This window comes from Meleagris gallopavo, chromosome 1 (genome assembly GCF_905368555.1).
Source record: "Meleagris gallopavo chromosome 1, MGAL_WU_HG_1.1, whole genome shotgun sequence".
Lineage (NCBI taxonomy): Eukaryota > Metazoa > Chordata > Aves > Galliformes > Phasianidae > Meleagris > Meleagris gallopavo.
This window is the reverse complement of record NC_139404.1, coordinates 166,115,137-166,136,119: the sequence shown is the minus strand read 5'-3', so window position 1 is coordinate 166,136,119 and position 20,983 is coordinate 166,115,137. Positions and strand designations below refer to the sequence as shown.

The following is a 20,983-nucleotide window of genomic DNA, read 5'->3' as shown; positions in this document are numbered from 1 at the left end:
TGCATTGGGGTTGAACAAATGTGCATAATGTAGGATACTAAAAAGATCTATACAAAGAGCACAGAACAGACTGCACCAGCTTGGCTGCTCTGTTCACGAAACTATCTTGGTATGTTTTCCACTTTACAAGTTCTTAGACACAGCACACACTCAGCTGCATGTCATGAAAACAGCCCTCTGGAGGGCTGCAACATATTATTGGCCTAAGGGGTTATTTCTGTCTGAAAAGACGTACAAAATAATAAAGTCCTGATGTCAGGGGGATGGGAAAGATCAGGTAAGCTCATCAGTGGGCTGCCAGTTGGATCCTTCTGAATATGTCACTCTGAAATGGGAACAAATTGAATGGAGGTTATCTAAGAGACTTGGATAGGAAATCAAAATCTTATCAGCATCAGTGCTGAAATAGGCAGGTTTTATATTGCCAAGAAAGAAAAAGCTAAAAACAACTGCAGATACCATCCAAAACGAGATGTAATGACAGCTGACTATATATGGGAAAGAAAATAGCTCGGCTGAAGTTTGGATCAAGAAACAAACTAACTGGGCAATACCTTGGTAACAAGACGAGGACATTAAAAAACTAACAAAACATGCATAGATAGAGAAGGAAGAAGAAAAGTGGAGAGTGTTGTAGAAATGCTGATGAAGAACTGTTAATTTCTTTAAAGGCAAGTTAAATCCAGCTCGCAAAAGAAAAACTGAGGAGAAAATTCAGACAGTTCAGATACAGACTATTTGTATGAGATCTGTCAATGTACAAAGACAGGACTGGAAAAGCAATTGTGAATGCGGAATGAGTAGCCAAGGTCCAAGGTCCAGCAGCTGCATTACAGATGGATCTATCAGCTCTGCTGAGAAGAGCAAAAAGTAATGGGAGGACGAAGTTGGCAGTACTGTGTGTGGTTAGAATGGGGGATTATAAATAGAGAAGAACTGTCACATCGACAAAGTAACAGATGATCAGACTTCAAAGTGCCATGGGCAAAAATAATCACTGCTAATAAAGTCTGTGCTAGAAGACTAAGAAGAGGAAGAAGGTTTTACTGAGGACCTTGTTTTTCATTATCTGATGTGCATGTTTAATTGCAAATTAAAAAAAAAAAAATCATGACCCATTAACAGTAAGGGGTGGGAATAATTTAGAATACTTTGAAATATGAACAGGATAAAAGTAATGTCAAATACCCTCTGTGTTTGTGTGTGTGTGTGTGTGTATCTCCAAGCTGACAGAAAGCATGACAAAAACTACCTAAACTAGGCTTTATTATAAAATCTGGAGTCTTTCAGATGGCAGCTGCTAAGAAGAATGACAAATTAGTTAGAGGTAAAATATTTCAAACTTAATGAAGTGATCTGAGAGATCGAACACCTCTCCTGTGAGAACAGGCTGAGAGAGCTGGGGCCGTTAAGCCTGGAGAAGGCTCTGAGATAACCTGAGAGCAGCTTTTCAGAATCTACAGGGGAGCTACAGGAAAAAGGGGACAGACACTTTAGCAGGGCCTGTTGTGACAGAACAAGGGGGAATGGCTTTAACCTCAAAAAGGGTAGATTTAGGTTGGACATAAGGAATAATTTACAGTGAGGGCGGCGAGGCAGTGGAACGCGAGCCACACGAGGGGCGTGAACAGGGCGTGCAGGCGGGGCAACCGGAGGTCGCGCCCGCCCAAGAGCCGCCCCTTCCTTCTCTCGCTCCGCCGCTCGGCCCCACCGCTCCTCTGAGGTAAGGGAGCGGGGCGCGGGGCCCCTGGGGCGGGCAAGGGGTTGGAGGAGGCCGCGGCGGGGCCGTGCGGGCTTTCAGGCTCGGCTACGGAGGGACCGAAAGGAGCGACTGCTGCTTGCGGGTGTGCTCGGCAGCTGGCCTTGCGGCTTCCTTCAGGAAGTCCAGCCCCTCGGGGCTCGTAAAGGAAAACAGACAGGCCTGGGGGAACGTTTTTCCTGTCCTGGTGCGTTCTGGGGCTGAACGCTGTACTTTGGACGCTGAGGACGCGCTCAAGCGTTGCTCAGTTTGTGGTTGCTTTTTTGTGGCGGTGGGAATAACCCTCCGTATAAATAAATAATACGAAAAAAGATGTAAATAAAGCTGGAAATAGGAAGTTATGAGAGGTCAGGAAAGGTTTGTGAAAGAATCTTCTGAAGAGACCGTGGTACTAAAGATGCTTTAAGTTCATGGAAGGATCACAGAATGGCCTGGGTTGAAAAGGATCACAATGATTATTTAGTTTCAACCCCCTGCTATGTGCAGGGTCACCAACCACCAGACCAGGCTGCCCAGAGCCACATCCAGCCTGGCCTTGAATGCCTTCAGGGATGGGGGTTATATTCGTTTACTCAGCTCCTGTAACTTTAGTATGAGCCAAGTCCTGGAATGCTTTATTTTCAGATTTAACTTGCTCCTTTTTCCTTTAACAGTTAAGACCATGGCACTGAAACAGGTTTCTAGCAACAAATGCTTTGAGGGTTTCCAGAAGGTGTTTGAACATGACAGGTAAACGTCACAGGTGCTTTATCAGGGCAGCGAATGGATCTCATTGCTGCCCATGTTCCTTGCTCTGCAGGCAAGCTGTGTGTTCTCATTAACAGCTGTATTTCGGCAGGGGATGTTGCCTATAGTTTTGTCTGCCTTCCTGTATTCCACTGTTAATATTTAATGTGTTTACTATACTGAAATGCTGCAGACCTGAGAAGGGAAATCAGTATTTTTCCCTTTTAAGTTTGAGCGCCATTACTTGAGTTGTCACTGTCTGTACAAAGTTCACTTCCCTCTACTGGATGTTTTGCTTCCATGCACTCTTATAGAATGCTGTGAGCAGAGACAAAAGGGATGCATTCTTACTGTTTGATGAAGGTGAGCAGAGAGGCACTCATTTTTTCATTTCTGTCTTTGAATGAAATGCACTGATTCTGCTTTCTTGACTGTTATCAATCTTGCTAATGGCATACTGCTGATAATAAGGGCTGTTTTATTGCTACAGCACAGAGCTAAAATGCAAAATGAAATTTGGAATCTACTTGCCTCCAAAAGCAGAAACTGGAAAGTGTCCTGTGCTGTATTGGCTCTCAGGTGAGTAACCTTAAGATTTTAGAAAGATAACCTTCAACACATTTAAGCTACTGTGGCCTGCGTGTTTAGGGCAATAGGAATCCCTTCTATTTTTCAGAAACTTTTCTGTCAGAAGGATTTTGGAAACTGAAATGCTGTGGGCAATATGTAACAAAACGTATTTTTTCTTTCTTCTAGGGTTAACTTGCACAGAGCAGAATTTTATAACAAAAGCAGGTTTTCAGCAAGCTGCAGCTGAGCATGGCCTTATTGTAGTTGCACCAGACACAAGCCCACGTAAGTTTTCACAAATGATAGGACAGAAAATAATTCAGCCCTTAGAATGAAGTCTGCTGTCCTTATTGTCAAAAGAATGGAGTACTGCTGTTTGCTACAAAGTACGTTGGCCACCTGAATGGTGGTTTGACTTCCACTAGCTGAATTAAGTCATCGGTGTTTTTAATAGCATGGGTATCCAGCTGTTTGGTTTGCTTGTGCTGCACTGAGTGAAGAGGAATTGTTCAGGACTGCATCTGTGAAGGTTGCTCGACATGAATGAGGTGTGACTGTGAAGTGAGGGGTGTTTCTCTCTGCTAAGGTAGGGCTTATGAAAGTCTGGTAAAGAGATGTGATCAGATTTTTGATTGCAAGTCATTATATTCCATTTGAAAACTCACAAGCAACGTATTTATGTTGACTGCAGATGGGACCACAAATAAACCAGAAAATTGGTGATTTTTTTTGGCTATCTTGAAACCCGTTCTCAAATTCCTTTATCACTGTGGAAAGCATGGCTGCATAGTTTTCTCTGTTCACAGAACTGTGTTCAGCCAATGTCTCAGAACCCTTAAGCTTATCTGACATGCCTTGAGCTAGCACCATGCTTCACCCTAAGCCCTAGTTCCAGCCTAGATGGGATTAATACATGCCTGCTTAATAGCATGCTGCTAAAAGCTTTATATTTGAAACTCTTTTAATTGTTGGCACTAAAACGAGAACAAAGGGGCCATTGAACTGAGCAAAAATGAAGAGAGGGAAACGATGGAAAGCAAGAGTCATGTGTTACCAGAAGTGCTTGTACTTTGTGGCTTGCTGAGGCTTAAAGAACCAAACAAATGAAAAAACCTACCTGTACTGTCACACAAAGCTATCATTTTTACTTATTATTGTATACTGTCTTCAGTGGGCTGTTAAGTACGTGTCTCCTGAGGGTTTTGGTGTCTAGAAAAACTTAAAGCAAACCAGAGCTTTCTTCTGTGCACCTGCAATAGACTGAAATGGCTTTTTGAAACGATGTGCTGTTATCTGTGTAAGGTTGAGCTTGTGTGTAATATGGGAAACTTACTTGGTGGATCTGTAGTTATTTGAAATACAGTCTTGTGGGGACACAGTCTGCAATGTTTAGTGTTTATCAGGTTCTGCTCAAGTCTCAGGAGTGCTGTATCAGAAGAGTGCCACCTTTGTTGTCTCCCCACAGTTAGCATGTCAGATCTCAACACAGGTGTTCGGAGAAGGAAGTGATGTGCTTTCCAGAAGACATTTTGTACCTTAGTTTTGAAGCTGTGTCAGATCAGAGAAAGCTTTCCAATACAAAAACCTGAGCTACCTGTAGTTACAGCCCCTCAGCCCTACTCTGTTAGAATTTACCTTCCTTTCTTTGTAGCAATTTGTTTTTCTGGACAGATTTGCTGAACCAAATGGGCTTTGGTTCCTTTTCTAATTTATTTTTCCAGGGTTTCCAGTAAGTTTCTTTTAGCAGAATCACTGTTGCCTTCATTGAGTGGCAGGACTTGGAATTTCTGACCATCCCATAGGGACTGAAGATAAAAGACTTCATACCCAGCAAGTTGCATGAGCACCCACAGTCCCTGCCACTGCTGGACTCATAATTTAGAAAATCACTCAATGTTCAAGGGCATTTCTCTGGAGCAAACTCAGCTTTGATCCTTGCAAAAATGTGCATGCTGTGATGAGGTGGCAGGTATCTGCACAAATTGACAGGGATTGTCACAGGGATTACACGTGGGCTTGTAGTGTGATCTGACAGTGGTAAAAGCCCACATAATGTTGAATTGCAAAAACTGGGAACATCTTTGAGAAAGGGAGGTCATTATTTCCTGTCACATATAGCTTGAAATATTACATTCTGTTCTGAAAACTAGGCTAGAAAATCACAGCTAATCAAAGGGAGAGTTAGAGATGGGGTGTACTGACTTTCAAGGAGACATCTGCAAATTCAGTTTGAATGTTTAACTTTGGAAAAGAGGATACAGGATCACAGAATGGCTTGGATTGAAAGGGACTTCAAGGATCATCAAGCTCCAAACCCCCCACCACTTGCAGGGCCACCAGCCTCCCCATTTAATACTAGACCAGGCTGCCCAGGGCCCCATCCAACCTGGCCTTGAACACCTCCAGGGACGGGGCATCCACAACCTCTCTGGGCAGCCTGTGCCAGCACCTCACCACTCTCGTAGCAAAGAACTTCCCCTGACATCCAACCTAAATCTTCCCTCCTTCAACTTAAAATCATTTCCCCTTGTCCTGCTGTTATCTATCCTTTCAAAGAATTTACTCCCCTAATACGATCCTGCAGTTATTCAGAGGAGTGACAGAAGTTTGATGGGGAGTTGCAGTGTGCAGGCCACTGAACTGTAAAAAGGGGAGTTGTGTATTTGGGGGGAAAAAAAAGAGGGGGGGGAAAGGGGGGAATGGCCAGTGTTGTAATGCTGCAGCCTTAAAAGAGGAGGTGTGTGTGCTTCAAAATACTGTATTAATGAGTGAAAATCTGATTTATCCTACTGGTTGGAGGGGTAGAGATATATTGATCGAGAAACTAATGTCCAGGGTCTCTGACTTGAGTGACAGATTCTCTTATTCTGAACATCTGATAATGGTGCCATAGTAAGGATAGAATCCATTTTCATGGTAGGTGGCTGCAATATTGAAGGAGAAGATGAAAGCTGGGATTTTGGTACCGGTGCTGGTTTCTATGTGGATGCTACTGAAGAACCTTGGAAAACAAACTATAGGATGTACTCCTACGTGAGAGATGAGGTAACTTTGTTGCTGGGTTATAGTGGTATCCTTGCTGAAGCTGAAGAAAAAATGCTGGTAGATGAAATGTTTCCTTTTGGTTTTACACTCTGTCAGAATTGGTTTCAGACCATGATCATGAATGTTAGACTAGAACCGAAGATGAGTCTTTGGTTTCAATATCTTCCTGGCATTAAAATGTGTCAATTCATCAGATGTTTCTCTGTCTAAACATACAAAAGTTGCTTTAATGTTTTTGTTCCACTCTTCCTTTACAGTTACCTAAACTGATCAATGCCAATTTTCCAACCGACCCTGAACGGATGTCTGTTTTTGGGCATTCCATGGGAGGTCATGGAGCTCTCATTCTTGCTCTGAAGAATCCCGGAAAGTACAAAGTAAGATATCATACGTGTTATACAAGGAATGCTCAGGCTAATACAGATTCTCTACAGGAGTAAAGAAATAGAACATAACACCAAGTTCTGTAACAGTGTTAAATATATAGACTGCTTTAGCTGTAGAAGTTCACTGATATCTACTATGAGAATATAGAAGATTACCAGAAACACCGCTCTGGAATTTATATTTGATAGCAAAATTAAAAAAGAATGTTTTAAAAAGTAGGAAAAGTTTTGGTTTCTTTTTGAAAATGCTCAGGTTTTCCAATAAATAAATATAAACAGGTTCTTTTTAGGTTTGCAGTTAATTCCTGCTGCTAATGTTGTTTAGGAATGTGATGTGCAATTTGCCATATCTTTTCAAATCCTGTCTTTGGGCATATACAGACATCATCAGTGAGTCACTAACAAAAATATATTTACAAAGATATAATTTCATATTCATAGAATGGCCTGGGTTGAAAAGGACCACAGTGATCATTTAGTTTCAATCTCTCTGCTATGTGCAGGGTCGCCAACCACCAGACCAGGCTGCCCAGAGCCACATCCAGCCTGGCCTTGAATGCCTCCAGGGATGGGGCATCCACAACCTCTCTGAGCAACATCTTTCTTAAAGATTGATTTTATTTATTTATTTTCAAATGGACAAGGTATCTGAAGTTGCATTCCTCTTCTACTATAAGTTAAATCAAATAGACAGGAACATATTTGCCTTTTATACCCATAAGGGAAACTTCATTGCTCTCTTTGGAGATATGCTTATGTCAGGTGTTTCTGAAGGAGAATCAGGCATTGCTGTTTGCTGGGAATTTACTGGCTCTGTCTTTATCCTGTGGAGCCAGTAGTGCAGAAATTTGTTTTCACTGTTGGCACTCAAATGCTCACTGTATTGTCGAAAAGAAATAAACGCTGTACTGAAAATGCCAGAATTCAAGAAACTGCCCATGGCTCAAATAGTTGGTTGCTATTTCTTGCAGGGCATAAGAGTGGAAATATTGATGGGCCCAGGGACAGATCTGAAAGAAGAATGTAAAAAATAGAGCTTGGACTTTTCTCCCCAGCACCTGTGGTCTGAAATGCATGTTTCCTGACTCCTAATCCTTATAACTTAGCTAAACTCAGGAGTTGCTGCTGCATGCTCAGACAGGCTGAGCTCCATGCCTTAGGCCTTTCTTATGTTGCTCCAGAATGGAGTTGGAGGTGAAATATTTCCATGCTCTTACCATGCACAACAGGCTTATCCGCTGCTTAAGGAATTCAAGACAACATCCAACATCCAGCATACAATGGAATGGGGTGTCTAACCCTTCATTTTGAAGCTTGGTTCACGTGCAAAAAGGAAAGTGAACATTGTGGTTCTAGGGATGGCAAATAATAGAGTCATAGAATGGCCTGGGTTGAAAAGGACCACAGTGATCATCTAGTTTCAACCCACTGATATGTGCAGGGTCTCCAACCACCAGACCAGGCTGCCCAGAATAGGGAAATAGGGTAATAGTTATGGCACTTAGATCAAAGGGCTGGTGGCAGACTCAGAGTTCTGGCAGTACTTTGTAAAGCTGTTTTGAAACACTGTCAGTTTGATTGTTATCAGAAATTGCTTTTCGTAATTCCTGTCGTGTTTTGTTTTTTCATGCTTTCTTTCCAAACAGTCTGTATCGGCTTTTTCTCCTATCTGCAACCCTATGCAGTGCCAATGGGGCAAGAAAGCCCTTGGTGGATATCTGGGATCAGATGTAAGCAAATGGGAGGTATGTGCTGGAACTTGCAGGCCTTTAGTAATACGTGAATGAGTGATCTGTGGCTACATTGCAGCAGATGTCTGGAACAAAACTCTTGAGTTGCCCATGAGCTGATGGTGTTGTTTTATATCTGTATTACTTCTGCTGGGTGTGTCTTGCTGTTGCCTGGTGGTGCTTATGACAAACGTAACGAGACAGAAAGCTCTCATCAAACTGACTAAATGCTTCTTTGTTTTACGAAGGTCTTAGAATACAGGCTAAGATGAATTATGGGCAGTCTGAGACTTTCTGTAATGCATGGAAGTAATGAGAATATTTAAAGAATTTAAGAATTTTAAATGAATGGCCTATTGCTCCAAAACACAGTTTTCAGTGTTCAGAACTTCTATGGTAGCCTGAAAAGAGAGACTGTGTTACAACCTGGTCAGGGTCTGATGAGCCTCGTGGTATCTGCAGGAGCAGCCTGGCAGAGGCAGTTGCAGAGAAGCCCATTGGTACTTGGAAACTGATATCCCACAGAACATGATTAAACCAGAAGTTAGGTTTTTAGCTCTAGGTCTCTAAATTAGAAATAAAAAGAGTCTTACAAGAATTGCTAAGACACAAGCGCACAAATATATTTGTTGCTGTGTTATTTGGGCATACATTGTTGTGCTATCCTACTGCAGGACCAGATGTTGTAAATCAGGTGCCTAGTTCAGAAGGATCTGCTGAAAACACTTCTGTGGTTAGCATAAGCCGTAGAATAGATCCATACTACCACTCCAGCTTGCCACAGATGAGCCTGATGACTGTTCTGTCATTAAACACATCTTTTTTGTTTTTGTTCCACCACTGTATAGTTGCAGGGTAGTGCATAAGGGCCTACCAACAATCCAAGTTGTAATTTGATGTCTTGATCAGTATAACGCAGCACTCTGTACTTACCATTGTTTTCTCACAGTCACTGAATTCAGTCCATTCTAACACACCTACGTGAGCGTTGCCTCCCTTTTACTTCTGCAGGCATACGATGCTACACAGCTTGTGAAGTCCTACCCAGACTCTCACCTAGACATCCTGATTGATCAAGGCAAAGAAGATCAGTTCCTATCAGCAGGCCAGCTACTGCCAGATAATTTCATCGCTGCCTGCACAGAGAGGAAAATCCCAGTAGTCTTCAGACTGCAGCAGGCAAGTTGCTTCCACAGACCCTGCTCTTGGGTAGATGTTGTGTGAGTTTGGTGTGTACACAGCAGGTCGTCGAGTGGGTGTTTTGTCACTGGGCGTGCTTTTGTTCACCTGTCAGTCTGCCCCTGGCTGAGTGAGGAGACGACGTTGCAGTTTCTGCTGCCTTGTACCACTAGGTGGGGTCGTAAATGCACTTTTCTCAAACTGATCTGGCGCTGGTATCTCTGGCTGCCCTTAAATCTGCCAGTGATAAGCTGGAGAGGCAGCATTAATGACTGTACTAAGCACAGTGAATGTAAAAGCAATGTAACAGCTGTGTTTTTGCAGGATTCCTTATTTGTGCTGTGGGTGTTGCATTCAGCTTTGTGATTTAGCATGCAAGTGTTAGTGTACATCAGGAGAGGTATGGAATTGCTTGAAATATCAGTTGAAGACCTACAGTGCAGTGACCCAAAACAGCAGCGCACTGAGAGCAATGGAGTCGTTGTAAGCAGGCCCCACAGCTTGAAGATTGTCCTCTTTGGTTTATCACAAGGGCTTTTATACAGCCCTGTGCCACAAGATCTATTTGGTGCTGACAGAAAAGGAACAGTTCAGAGGTTTCTTTATTATTTTAACATAGCAATAGAGCCTTCAGACTTAAGATGTGAGGTCACAGCCCTTATTTTACCAGTAGGACAGTGCTAGTGAGGGGAACTGTTCTTTCAGATTGCATCCTGCTCTGTAGCTGATGCTGCTGTTCACAGAATGGCTCAGGTTGGACGGGACCTTAAAGCCCACCTAGTCCCAACCCCCTGCCATGGGCAGTGCCACCCAGCAGCTCAGGCTGCCCAGGGCCCCATCCAACCTGGCCTTGAGCGCCTCCAGGGATGGGGCACCAACAGCTTCTCTGGGCAACCATGCATGTTCAGCCTTATGAGGCAGTCTCAGTTTTGTTCCCCTGTCCCTGCCTAAAGGTTCAGGGATGCAAGAGATGTGGGAAGCCTGGCAGTGATATCTGGGGCAAAGAACGCATTGAATACTTCAGCAGTTTCCCTGTTTGTTGTTGCCAGCTGTCCCTTCTCACTTACCAGAGGAGGTAGACTCTCGTGGGCCTTCCTCAGCTGGCCATTATACTTGTAGAATCCCTTCTTGTTATTTTTCACATCCCTCACCGAATTCACTTTCATCTTTGCGTGGGTTTTCCTGATCCTATCCTTAAGTATCCAGATGGCATCCCTGTATTTTTCCCAGGCCCATCCATCCTGGCTTTCATTGCCTGTATTTTTCCTTCTTTTCCCTCAGCCATGACCATTTCCTTCATTGTCTGCTTGATTTTCAGGGATGGAAAGCTCCTGCACTCTCAGAAAGGTGTCCCGAAGGAGCTGACAGCTCTGTTCCATTCCTCCATTCCTAAGGACAGTTTCCCAGGGAATTCCATCCAGTAATCCCTTAAACAAACAGAAGTGCACTCTTCTGAAGTTCAGGGTCCTCGCTCTTCTTTTTGCCAGGCCCACGTTCCTTAAGATCACAAACCCAACCCACCTCTAACTTGCATACCCAGATTAGGGCAAGTGAAGGTGCACGCTGTTTGTTCATCTTCCTAGAGCTCATCTATAATTGGCTTGTTAGGTGTGCTTTACAGAATCAGAAAATGGCCAAGGTTGGAAAGGACCTCAAGGATCATGAATCTCCAACCCCCCTGCCACATCCAGGGCCACCAACCTCCCCATTTAATACTAGACCAGGCTGCCCAGGGCCCCTCCAATCTGGCCTTGAACACCTCCAGGGACGGGGCATCTGCAACCTCTCTGGGCAGCCTGTGCCAGCACCTCACCACTCTCTCCGTAAAGAACTTCCCCCTGACAATTTTACATTTATGTCCTTTTGATTTCTTAAAACAGATGAAAACACAAGAGATACTAACTTCTCTACAAAAGAGTGTAGACAAAGCATGATTGCTTTATCGTAAACTATACGAATTTGCTGATTTCTTCGTTGTTGTTCTTCTAGGGCTATGATCACAGCTATTTTTTCATTGCTACATTTATCAATGACCACATCAAACACCATGCAAAGTTCCTTAATGCTTGAACTACATAAATGGGAGTGCTGTCTGACCAGCGGGAGGCAAAGGATACAGCTGAACAGTACAGAAATCATGCATTGAAGCAGCGTCTGTAGAATACAGCTCTTCTGATTGCACTGCAAATAAAATAAAAGTCCCACTTAATTTGATGTTCAGAGTATCTTGAATATTCTTGCATGCTTGAAAAGTTTAACACCATGTAGGTGAATGCTGCATTCTTGGTCAAGAAGAAAATTAGCAGGTGAGTTAATTAGCTCTTATTAATACGAATGTAAGTATTTGGGACTCAGGCCTGTTTCATCAATTAGTGCCACAACCAGTCAAGGTACTTAATTAAGCTGCACATAGTGATTTCCTGTTCTGTACACTAACAAACACCACAAGGGCTGATGCTCTAAGAAAGGAAGCAGTCTGTGCTGAAAGAGGTGGTTTGTTTTCCACTCCTTTCTTGCTCGGTAAGAAAAAGGCTTATAGTGTGTTTATAGGTTTCTTAGGTTTAATAGGACTATTCTTATTCTGGAACAGGATCTTATTCCTAGTTGAGCTCTACAGCTCCTTTACTTGGCTCACACAGTCACCTCCTCCATCACCCACACTGTTAAGCTCTCCAGGCATCGTCTCTTTTACAACAAACTGCCAGCCAGGGGGTAGCCATTAAGTGGTTTCTACAAATGATAGAGTTTAATTGTAACTACAGTAAAGATTTTCTATATACATTATGTTCACTGCTTATGGTATTATAGATCCACCATGCATGTTTTATTGCACATATAAATAGTGTACAAAGACTCATGAAGATCCTCTTTTTAGTCATACAGGTTAAGACTGCATAAAAAAGCCGTATTACAAAATACCTAGAGCTATTTACAGCCAACTTTGAGCAAATACTGAAAGACACTATCAGGAGGAAAACAAAATTTTAATTATGAAAAACCAAGATTTGTCAAAATAATAATTACAAAGCTTCATGTTGCCATATATACATTGTAAAAAAATACTCAGGAAACCTGCATTTTATCCCTCGAGATGCAGAAATCAATATTCCTATTTTATAATCAATCTTTGAATGCTTTTTAAAATGTGATAAACTCTACCTCGAAAACCTATTTTTCTTTACATTGCTCGTGCTTTTTGACAAAACAGATATTTGTGCAGCTCTGTAAAATATTAAAATACATTTTAATTTAGCGGTAAAGTGCACAGTACATTTGATAGGAAACAATATGCTATAGCTGCCAATCCAAATTACCATTTTAAGTCGCCGTTCCCTCTATAACATAAATGCTTTTGCTTTGGTTGAAGTAACTGCTATCCCATGCATACTGTGTGTGTGTCTGTAGGCCCACTCTAACAAGTTGCTCTCAGTACAGACGTTGGCAGTCCGTGGTGTTGCAACGCACAGCCTGCATTCAAATACTGCACTATAGACTGAAAGTCTGCTATTGGAGCACAGCTGTTTTGAACTGCAGCATCAGTGCAAACACGCAGGTAACTTAGCCTAGGTGTGCAGTAGTGACAAGTATGCATCGTGCCTTCAGAAAGTCCTTATACAACAGTTTTCTCCACGTTCTCTTCCTGTTTGTTCTCCCACCACATCGCCTCATTTCCATCATGGTGCATATTTCCAACCACAGCCCCTGTGCAGCACAGAGCTGGCGGCTCAGCTCACCTTCCCCCACACGCAGCTCTCCTACCCTGCCCACCCAACTCACACTTGCAGCCTCTGTCCAAGCTACGGAAAGTGGAAGTTCCAGACACTGTGATAATGACTGCGCTGGGACTTCTGGATCTAAAGATGATGCTTTCAGAATAAATTATGCTCCTGAAAAATCTTTTCAAAAAACGTAAAGTAGTGCTAAGAAAGAGAAGCTTCTATCCTATTGCTGACATGAATGTTTGTAGGATCGGACCTCCAGTCCCACTACAGAACATTGTGCTCGATTCAGGGGAAACCCAATGACCTCAGTGAACGGTGGAGGCTGCGGGGAGAAGCACTGCAGCCAGCAGCTGGAAGGTCAGATGTAAGACTGCCCTTGGCAATATTAACGATTTTATCTCCTCTTGAAGGAATTAATTAATGAAGAAAAAATTTTTGGCTACCTGTTAGCATTTCTTGTGCTCTGTTCTATTTGTTCCGTAGTGCCGTAGTCTTTAAAAGAAAATCAAGTTACAGTGCAAAAATCATATTTCAAGACACACGATCCTAATGCACATCGTTCATTTTGTTGTGGCAAAAGTTAAATGTCTTGTGCATAGTAAAATAAGCAATCAAAAATATTCACATTTATTTTTCAAGTTTACGTCTTTCCTATTTTAAACATCTATATACAAGTCATGGGTGTGCTCTGCTTCAGCCAATTGCATCAAGTGTGTGTGGGTGTGGGTTGGGGGGAAAAGTGCTGCTGGAATGTAGGAAATAAACGGAATGCAGACAAACTTTCATCGATGTTCCACACATTGAAAATTAAAGAATGCCATTCCAGCTAGCTGTTCTTTGAACTGAAGCACCTACTTGGTTTGCTTTTGCTCTTAGGAGTTAGAAAATACAATGTATGGAGATTTAGAGCTACTGCACCCCTAGTAGAATAAAAAATAACTAAATATTTATATTAAAATAAAGTGTTTAACCACAAAAAAAGCAGTAATAAAATACAGTTTCCTAATTTACATTTTGCATCCAAAGGATGAATAACAACTCACTAATAAATAACATTTATATAAATATTTTTGTGTCTGGATATTTTTAAAAGGCAATAGCCCGAAACAACTGCAGAAAAACCTGATGTGGCAGAAGTCTGACTTACTCTCCCTCCCTCCAAAAATGATTATGAGGATTCTTAGTTTAATAATACGAAGGTATCTTGCTGCAAGACAGCTGTGTACTCCACACATTTTTACGTGGCAGAGGTGGCTGTTCCAGTAAGTACTGTACAAAGCAAGCTAGAAAAGCAGTGAGGCCCCAATTTGCTCTATAAAATGTTTTCTTTTAGTCTCTGGTTTGTAGTTGGATGCACGTGTACAGTCTCAAAGATGATTTTAAAATCAGAAGTATCAGAATACTCTTGGAGCACTGTTTTTTTCAATGCAGTCTGTAAAGACGGGCAGTGATTTGATTCTTTGATGGCACAGTGGAGCTGGTAACAGCAGAGAGAGTAGTTTCACGTGAATAAAGCTTGTTTCACTGTGGTTACATCTAGCAATGCTTGAACTGTTATGCTCACTTTTACCAAGCCCTTTTCTTCTAGGATGTGATGTGGTAGGCAGAGCTTCTCCTAGAAAAAGACAAACAAAGGATAAAGATCAGGTTACTCAGTACTCGTTGCAAACCCTCGCTTCACACGAACACCCAACAAGCAGGAACCGTTTTCTGTCTGCAGTTCAAAAGAACTTCCCAGGTTTTGACAAAGTCTCTCAATTTGGTTCTCATTAGATCTACGAATTAGCGTGAAATCTGTTCATGCTCTGGGCCTACCAGGAAAGCAGCGTGTTTGGTGGTCATTACAGAATGTGAACATCTTAACTGAGAGTGAAGGCTGCCAGGTACACGCTGAGCTTTTGCTTATGAGGTGAGATAATGAAGCATCTGGCCATTATTTGAGGATGGAAGGCTGGATTTTATCAGTCAAAAGAAGTTTTGCTGCTGAGCTGTAGGAGGGTAGGTCTTGGTCCCAGGACGTGAACCTTGAAGTCATCCATTAGCATTTGCAGAAAAGTGTGTGTAATGGTGTGCATTCAACAGATGGAGCAATTTGTTCTGAGTAATTAGATGTTTATTTTGAAATGTCCAGGAATCACCTTCATTTACCATCAGGACACAGCAGTTGTGGCCAGGATAAAACCTACTAGCTGTCCACACAGGCTATTCTATCAGCAGGCAGTCAAATAATACATACTTCATCTCCTACAGGTAAAAGGAAATCCCACAGTGAATAACTGCAGAAAGGCTTGTGTGGAGAGGCAGCTTTGTCATGACTGGCTCCATCTTAAAGTTTTTAACATAACTGGGTGTTCATGTTAATGAAATATACGAGACTATGAAATCAGGCACCAGGTTCGTAATAAATGACTACACCACAAACCATAATTACAACTCTGAGACTCATTGTCACAACATGGAAGCCAAAAGTGTAAATGGGATGACAAAAACACAGAGAAAAATAAAGTAGTATTAAACACAAACATGTGGATACAACATCTGGCTCATGAAGCCCCTCCCTAAGCTGTATGTCAGGCCATGTTAGGCCACTTTGATTTTGAAAAATCAACACGTGATCTACTCTGTTCTTTCTCTAGCATCAACACATGACCATCAGCAGAGTCATATACTGATTTTTTGGTTTTACAAATGTAGGGTTGTTTTAATATTCTCAGTACCTAATCTTTCAGCTGTTCAATAAACTTCTAGTTTCTAAAATTATGGATCCATCTGAGATTACACTGTGATTGCCTGCCTGTCTTCTACTGAGTATTTTCACTTCTGGTGACGTGAAAGATGTCAGCTAAGAGTCTCTTATTTTATCTCTATATAATCTATGATCATCTGTTCCATTCCCTTACATGTACACTACAGATATCTCCAATTTAGACATCACTCATCTCTTCAACATCTCTTCTCATGATCTCCTTCATGCACGACCAACACTTGGCTTTCTTAACCTTTTGTCAATTTCACTGCAACCCATTCAAAAGAGAATCTGAAAATATTACCAACTCACTTTTCACTTCCATTCCAAGACACAACACGGTAACTGTGACGACGTGTGAGGCAACCCAACTGATGACCATTCTGAGGTGAGGAAAACTGATCACCCACTACCACAATATCAGCCCAACTCCATTTCACAGCAGTTCTTCTTCATCTCACACATACTGAAAACTGAAACCACTTTGCCCTGGACTGTGCTGTGACCACAACAAAATCTCAAAGGGAGATCCATCAACAAAGATTTTTCTTCCTCTAAGAGGAAAAATTCCACAGTAATTGCTAATAAACCCTTCATCAAGAAGAGGGTTTCATTTGAGCCCTCTCCAAACTGCATCCATGTTTAGTTTGAGACAGATCTGTTCCAACTCCTGGCTGTTGGGCAGCTTAAGACAGCCTACTTAAGAGACAAAATTGCAAAATTTATTTATTAACTACAGTACCTGAAAAGAGTCATTTTTTTTTTTTTCCCCACAACTGTGACATCTGCTACTAATAACTAATTTATTTGTATTTTATGCTCACTTTTAAATTTATGTTTTCTGTATGTTCCAGGCTTTGGGTTTTTTTTTAATGTTCAAAATTCATCTTTTTTTGTTGCTGGTTTTTTTTTTGTTGTTGTTGTTTGTTTGTTTGTTCGTCTGTTTTTCCCTTAAAATGTTCATGGGTTAAGGTTCATTGTATCTTGGGGCACATCAAAAGAAGCATGGCAAGCAGGCTGAAGGGCTGGCCTCTTCTCTCATGAGGCTCCACCTGCAGTACTCCAGTGAGCTCCAGGGCCCTCAACATAAGAAGGACATGGAGCTGTTGGAGCAGGTCGGGAGGAGGCCCACAAAGATGATCAGAGGGCTGGAGCACCTCTCCTATGAAGACAGGTTAAGGGAGTTGGGCTTGCTCAGCCAGGGGAAGAGAAGGCTCCGGGGAGACCTCATAGTGCCCTTCCAGTAGCTAAGGGGAGTGTACAGGAAAGATGAGGAGCAACTTTTTACAAGGATACGTAGAGATGGAACAAGGAGTAATGACTTTAAAACTAAAAGTGGGTAGATTTAGATTGGATATAAGGAAGATTTTTTTCATGATGAGAGCAGCAAGACAGTGGCACAGGCTACCCAGAGAAGCTGTGTATGCTCCATCCCTGGAGGTGCTCAAGGCCAGGTTGGATGGGGCCCTGGGCAGCTTCAGCTGCTGGGTGGCACTGCTCATGGCAGGGGTTGGGACCAGATGGTCTTTAAAGCCCCTTCTACCAAAATAATTTTGTGATTCTACAATGATAGCCTAAAATACCAAGCAAATACTTTCTGTACATACAGACCAAAGAAACAATGTCAGAGAGATTAATTTTATAAGAGTTTGGCTAAGTAGGTCTGCAATAGATAGATAAAATTTATTTATCTACATGGAAGATGCAGCACTCTTCTGGGGCTAAACTTCCTAAATGCTGGGTTAACACATACATTGATTAGGTTGAGCTTTTGGATTTGGACTTAAATTACCAACCTTCCATTACCATGCTCCTCTTTGATGGAGCTATTTGTCCTGTCAGCACAAAGGAATGCTCCTATCATGCACTAATTTTCTAATTAATCATTCAGATTCCTATTCCAAACTTTCACTAAATTGATCACTTAAATCGAGAAACTGATTCTGCAGTTCATTCATGCTCACCCTTCCGTGACTGAGATACTGCAAACTTGCAAACTCTCAGAGAAGGTTCTCACTTTCTATTCCTCTGGAAGAAGGTATTTTGTCTGGAGAACTACATAAAGATATTTTAAGACAATATTTTCAGTATGCAAACTCCTAAACTGAAACCTAGCTGGAGTAACTACAGAAGAAGGTAGAAATAATGATATCAAATAAAAGGTAAAATAGATTTCTACTTCAACTGTATAAATTTACTAAAAATATTTTGCCAATCTAATGTCTCAGTATAAAGTTCTAAGAAAAGCCTAAGATACTCTGGCTCTGATAATTTTCAAAAAATATTTATCATTTATTGAGAATACAAATGACACGTGAAATGAAAAGTTATTCTCTCTGTTTTTAGACTTTCAAGTGCCTAAGCACACCAGAGTCAGATTTCAGATTTGGTGGCACACAGCATGCCAGTATTTCATTAGTTTTCCTCTCTAGCTAAAAGGCATTCATATTTAATATCTGCTGAATCAGGCAACAGTTTAGTGTTACAAGGCTGAAGGACAGGGATTTAATCCAAAAACCCAGAACTAATACAACTTACCTTGCTAGTTATTTATGTTTGAGAATATTCTACATTTATCTACTGAAGCCAATTTTGCTGTAAAAAACAGAGTTAAGGACGTTTCCTTCAGAAAAAAGAAATTCTAAATTTGCCATTTTTTGATACCTTGCAGCATTCTAACAGTTATTCTTTCATCTGTCATTCTTTCGCATCAGAAACAGACTTCTTGTTTTGTAATCAATTATATACATATTTTAACTAAAAGCATGAAAGGAGTTCATGCCTCGCTTCATATTAAAAACAACCAAAAAAACCCCACAATCTGATCCAACAGAGATGTTCCTCCTTTAACAGAGAATGCATCTTTGTCTTTTAAATACACTGTAGTAATCCAGTTTGCATAAAAACAACCTCCCTCCCTCTGCCATATTTACAAGGCGTACACTCAAGGGAAACTACTTATAAAGGTCTACAAACAACTAGAACTGCACGACTATGCACTAAGAGTCAGAAGATTCAGAACATGTTACTTTTTATATTATCCATCATTCTGCGTTAGTTCTTGAAAGATGTACAAATGACAGCCTTTCCTTTTCTAGGAAGAAGATGGAGTTCAGTTTATACTGTATAATTCTGCAGTTATTTAAGCGTGTTGCTATGATGAGCTTTCCAAACCTCTCAGTGAAAACTTATACCATCCACTTCTGAAGAACTACATCTTTGTCATTAATTAGTTTGCTTGTCTGAGCACTAACCACTATCTTCAGAACTTTGCAAACAGCTTTCACCAACTCTGCCTCACTTATCTTTTAAATCACAAGCTTATCATATTTAACTTTTCTCAGAGAAGTATCGAATCTTACTAAGGATGAAATTCATGTAATGAATTCAACTTTCTGCATAACAACGACACTGGGTCAAGATCCCAGTTGTCTGAGACCTTGTACTCAACCACTGTCCCTGTGGCGTGGCATGTTTCCCATGCTTTCTTCTCTCTTATCCTTCACAGTGATACCTTCAACCACTGGAAGCCACTGATGATAGAACTCTCAAAACTTGTCATTCTGAGAAAATAAACCAGTAAAACTCACCCATGTCTCCAAGGATTTTACATGACTCATCTTCACTCATCTCCCACTACCTTTGAAAACATTTCAGCCTATTTTACAGTAGCACTGAACTTCAACGCAGAAAATGAATCACCTTTCCTAAAAATGCCCTCGTTGAAACCATTCCTGAACAAAGCCAGAAAGGCAAAAGAATTTGCTACTAATCCTCAGTTTAAAAATGCTTAGAAACGATCACAGAGAAAAAGGCTCATAGTCAATCCACTCTCTTCTGTCTAGTATAAAATGTAGACCCAAATTTTTGGTACAAATTTTCTCACTACAAGCACAGAAAAGCTTCATTATTTTCTACAGATACATAACCACTTTAAATAGACACTTTCAAACTCCTAAGAAGCAAAAGAGCAAGCTCATCAAAAGATGAAAAACAACAAACCATCCAAACAGAAAAGGAGGCAGCAGTCAAGTTGAGGCACAAAGCAACACCAAAAGACAGCGCAACGAGCATACCCACAACCATACAAGTGTATGTGTGCTGACAAGGCAATTTTCTACTCCTGGAACAAAACTTCTGATTTAAGTAGTGTAAAATTGAAACGGGAATATGCAAAGAATACACTACAGAGTACGTGACTCTTTACACATACCCATCTATTTTCTTTGACATCAGATCCTTGAAAGTCAAGCAACTGTCTGAATTGGATAATGCTAGGGCAAACAGTTGACAACTCAGACAGAGCAGTTCATTATCAAGAAAGTAATTGCTGCTGTTATTGCAGAAGGGCAAGTAGTGAACTGTTTATACTATGATAACAAATATCCCTGAGCCCTGATGTTAGCAAAAACAGAAATAGAGAAATGGAATCCTACAAATTTGGCAAGAGACATTCTGTTCTTCCTCAGATGTGTAGAATATGTAATTCAGATCAACAGGTAAAAATAAAATACTCATAAAATAATGAAATATTGGAATGTGTAGTTTCTCCAAGTATGCTTTTTTTTTAAAATAAGAATAACTCCATGCAATGCTCATTATTTCATGCTTGAAGCCAACTGCTCTGAAATGGAAAGTTGCTGAAAGCCTTACATTTAAGCAAACCTGTCAAAACATAAGTCTTGAATTTCTGTTAGATGAAGGCATATGGATGCCCCATCCCTGAAGGCATTCAAGGCCAGGCTGGATGTGGCTCTGGGCAGCCTGGTCTGGTTGTTGGTGACCCTGCATATAGCAGGGGGGTTGAAATAAGATGATCATTGTGGTCCTTTTCAACCCAGGCCATTCTGATTCTATGATTCTATAAATATGAAATTATATAATTGTAAATATATTTTCATTAATGTCTCACTGATGTCTGTATATGCCCAAATGTCCTGAAGTTACCATTTGAAACACAACAGAAAAGACCAGAAGATCAAAAAGCACAGTAATCCAGGCTGCAGGTATATTTCACCAAGTTTTTCTTTTAATTTCCAAAGGAAAGATTAGTACGTTTTGTTGAATCATACACTTGTGACCAGATTCAAAAACGCAAATAAACCAACAACCCGGGACTT

The 20,983-nt window shown here is 41.2% G+C and overlaps 2 protein-coding genes across 12 annotated transcripts in view; one reads left to right on the top strand and one right to left on the bottom strand.

The window, feature by feature from the left end:
- The first annotated feature begins 1,582 nt into the window (after positions 1-1,582).
- Positions 1,583-11,609, top strand: ESD (esterase D). 2 transcript variants are annotated; one of them, XM_003203334.5, is made up of 9 exons: positions 1,583-1,723; positions 2,413-2,488; positions 2,976-3,064; positions 3,242-3,340; positions 5,976-6,100; positions 6,358-6,477; positions 8,133-8,231; positions 9,228-9,395; positions 11,385-11,609. In XM_003203334.5, exons 2-9 carry the CDS (start codon positions 2,421-2,423, stop codon positions 11,463-11,465), a joined length of 849 nt encoding a protein of 282 aa, XP_003203382.1. In that variant the 5' UTR covers positions 1,583-1,723; positions 2,413-2,420; the 3' UTR covers positions 11,466-11,609. The 2 variants fall into 2 exon arrangements, with proteins under 2 accessions (XP_003203382.1, XP_085071974.1); XM_085215848.1 differs by lacking the exon at positions 1,583-1,723 and adding an exon at positions 1,767-1,946.
- A 586-nt stretch (positions 11,610-12,195) lies between these two features.
- LRCH1 (leucine rich repeats and calponin homology domain containing 1) overlaps positions 12,196-20,983 on the bottom strand; it is a 119,010-nt gene continuing 110,222 nt past the window's right edge. For 8 of the 10 annotated variants that reach the window (XM_085215837.1, XM_085215838.1, XM_085215843.1 and 5 more), the window contains one exon: positions 14,568-14,732. Coding sequence is in view for 1 of the 10 variants with exons in the window: in XM_085215842.1 (XP_085071968.1) it covers positions 14,619-14,732 (114 nt within the window). In the remaining 9 variants the exon portion in view is untranslated. Of the gene's footprint in view, positions 14,733-20,983 lie in introns of all 10 variants that reach the window. The other 2 variants (XM_085215842.1, XM_085215847.1) reach the window with 2 other exon arrangements.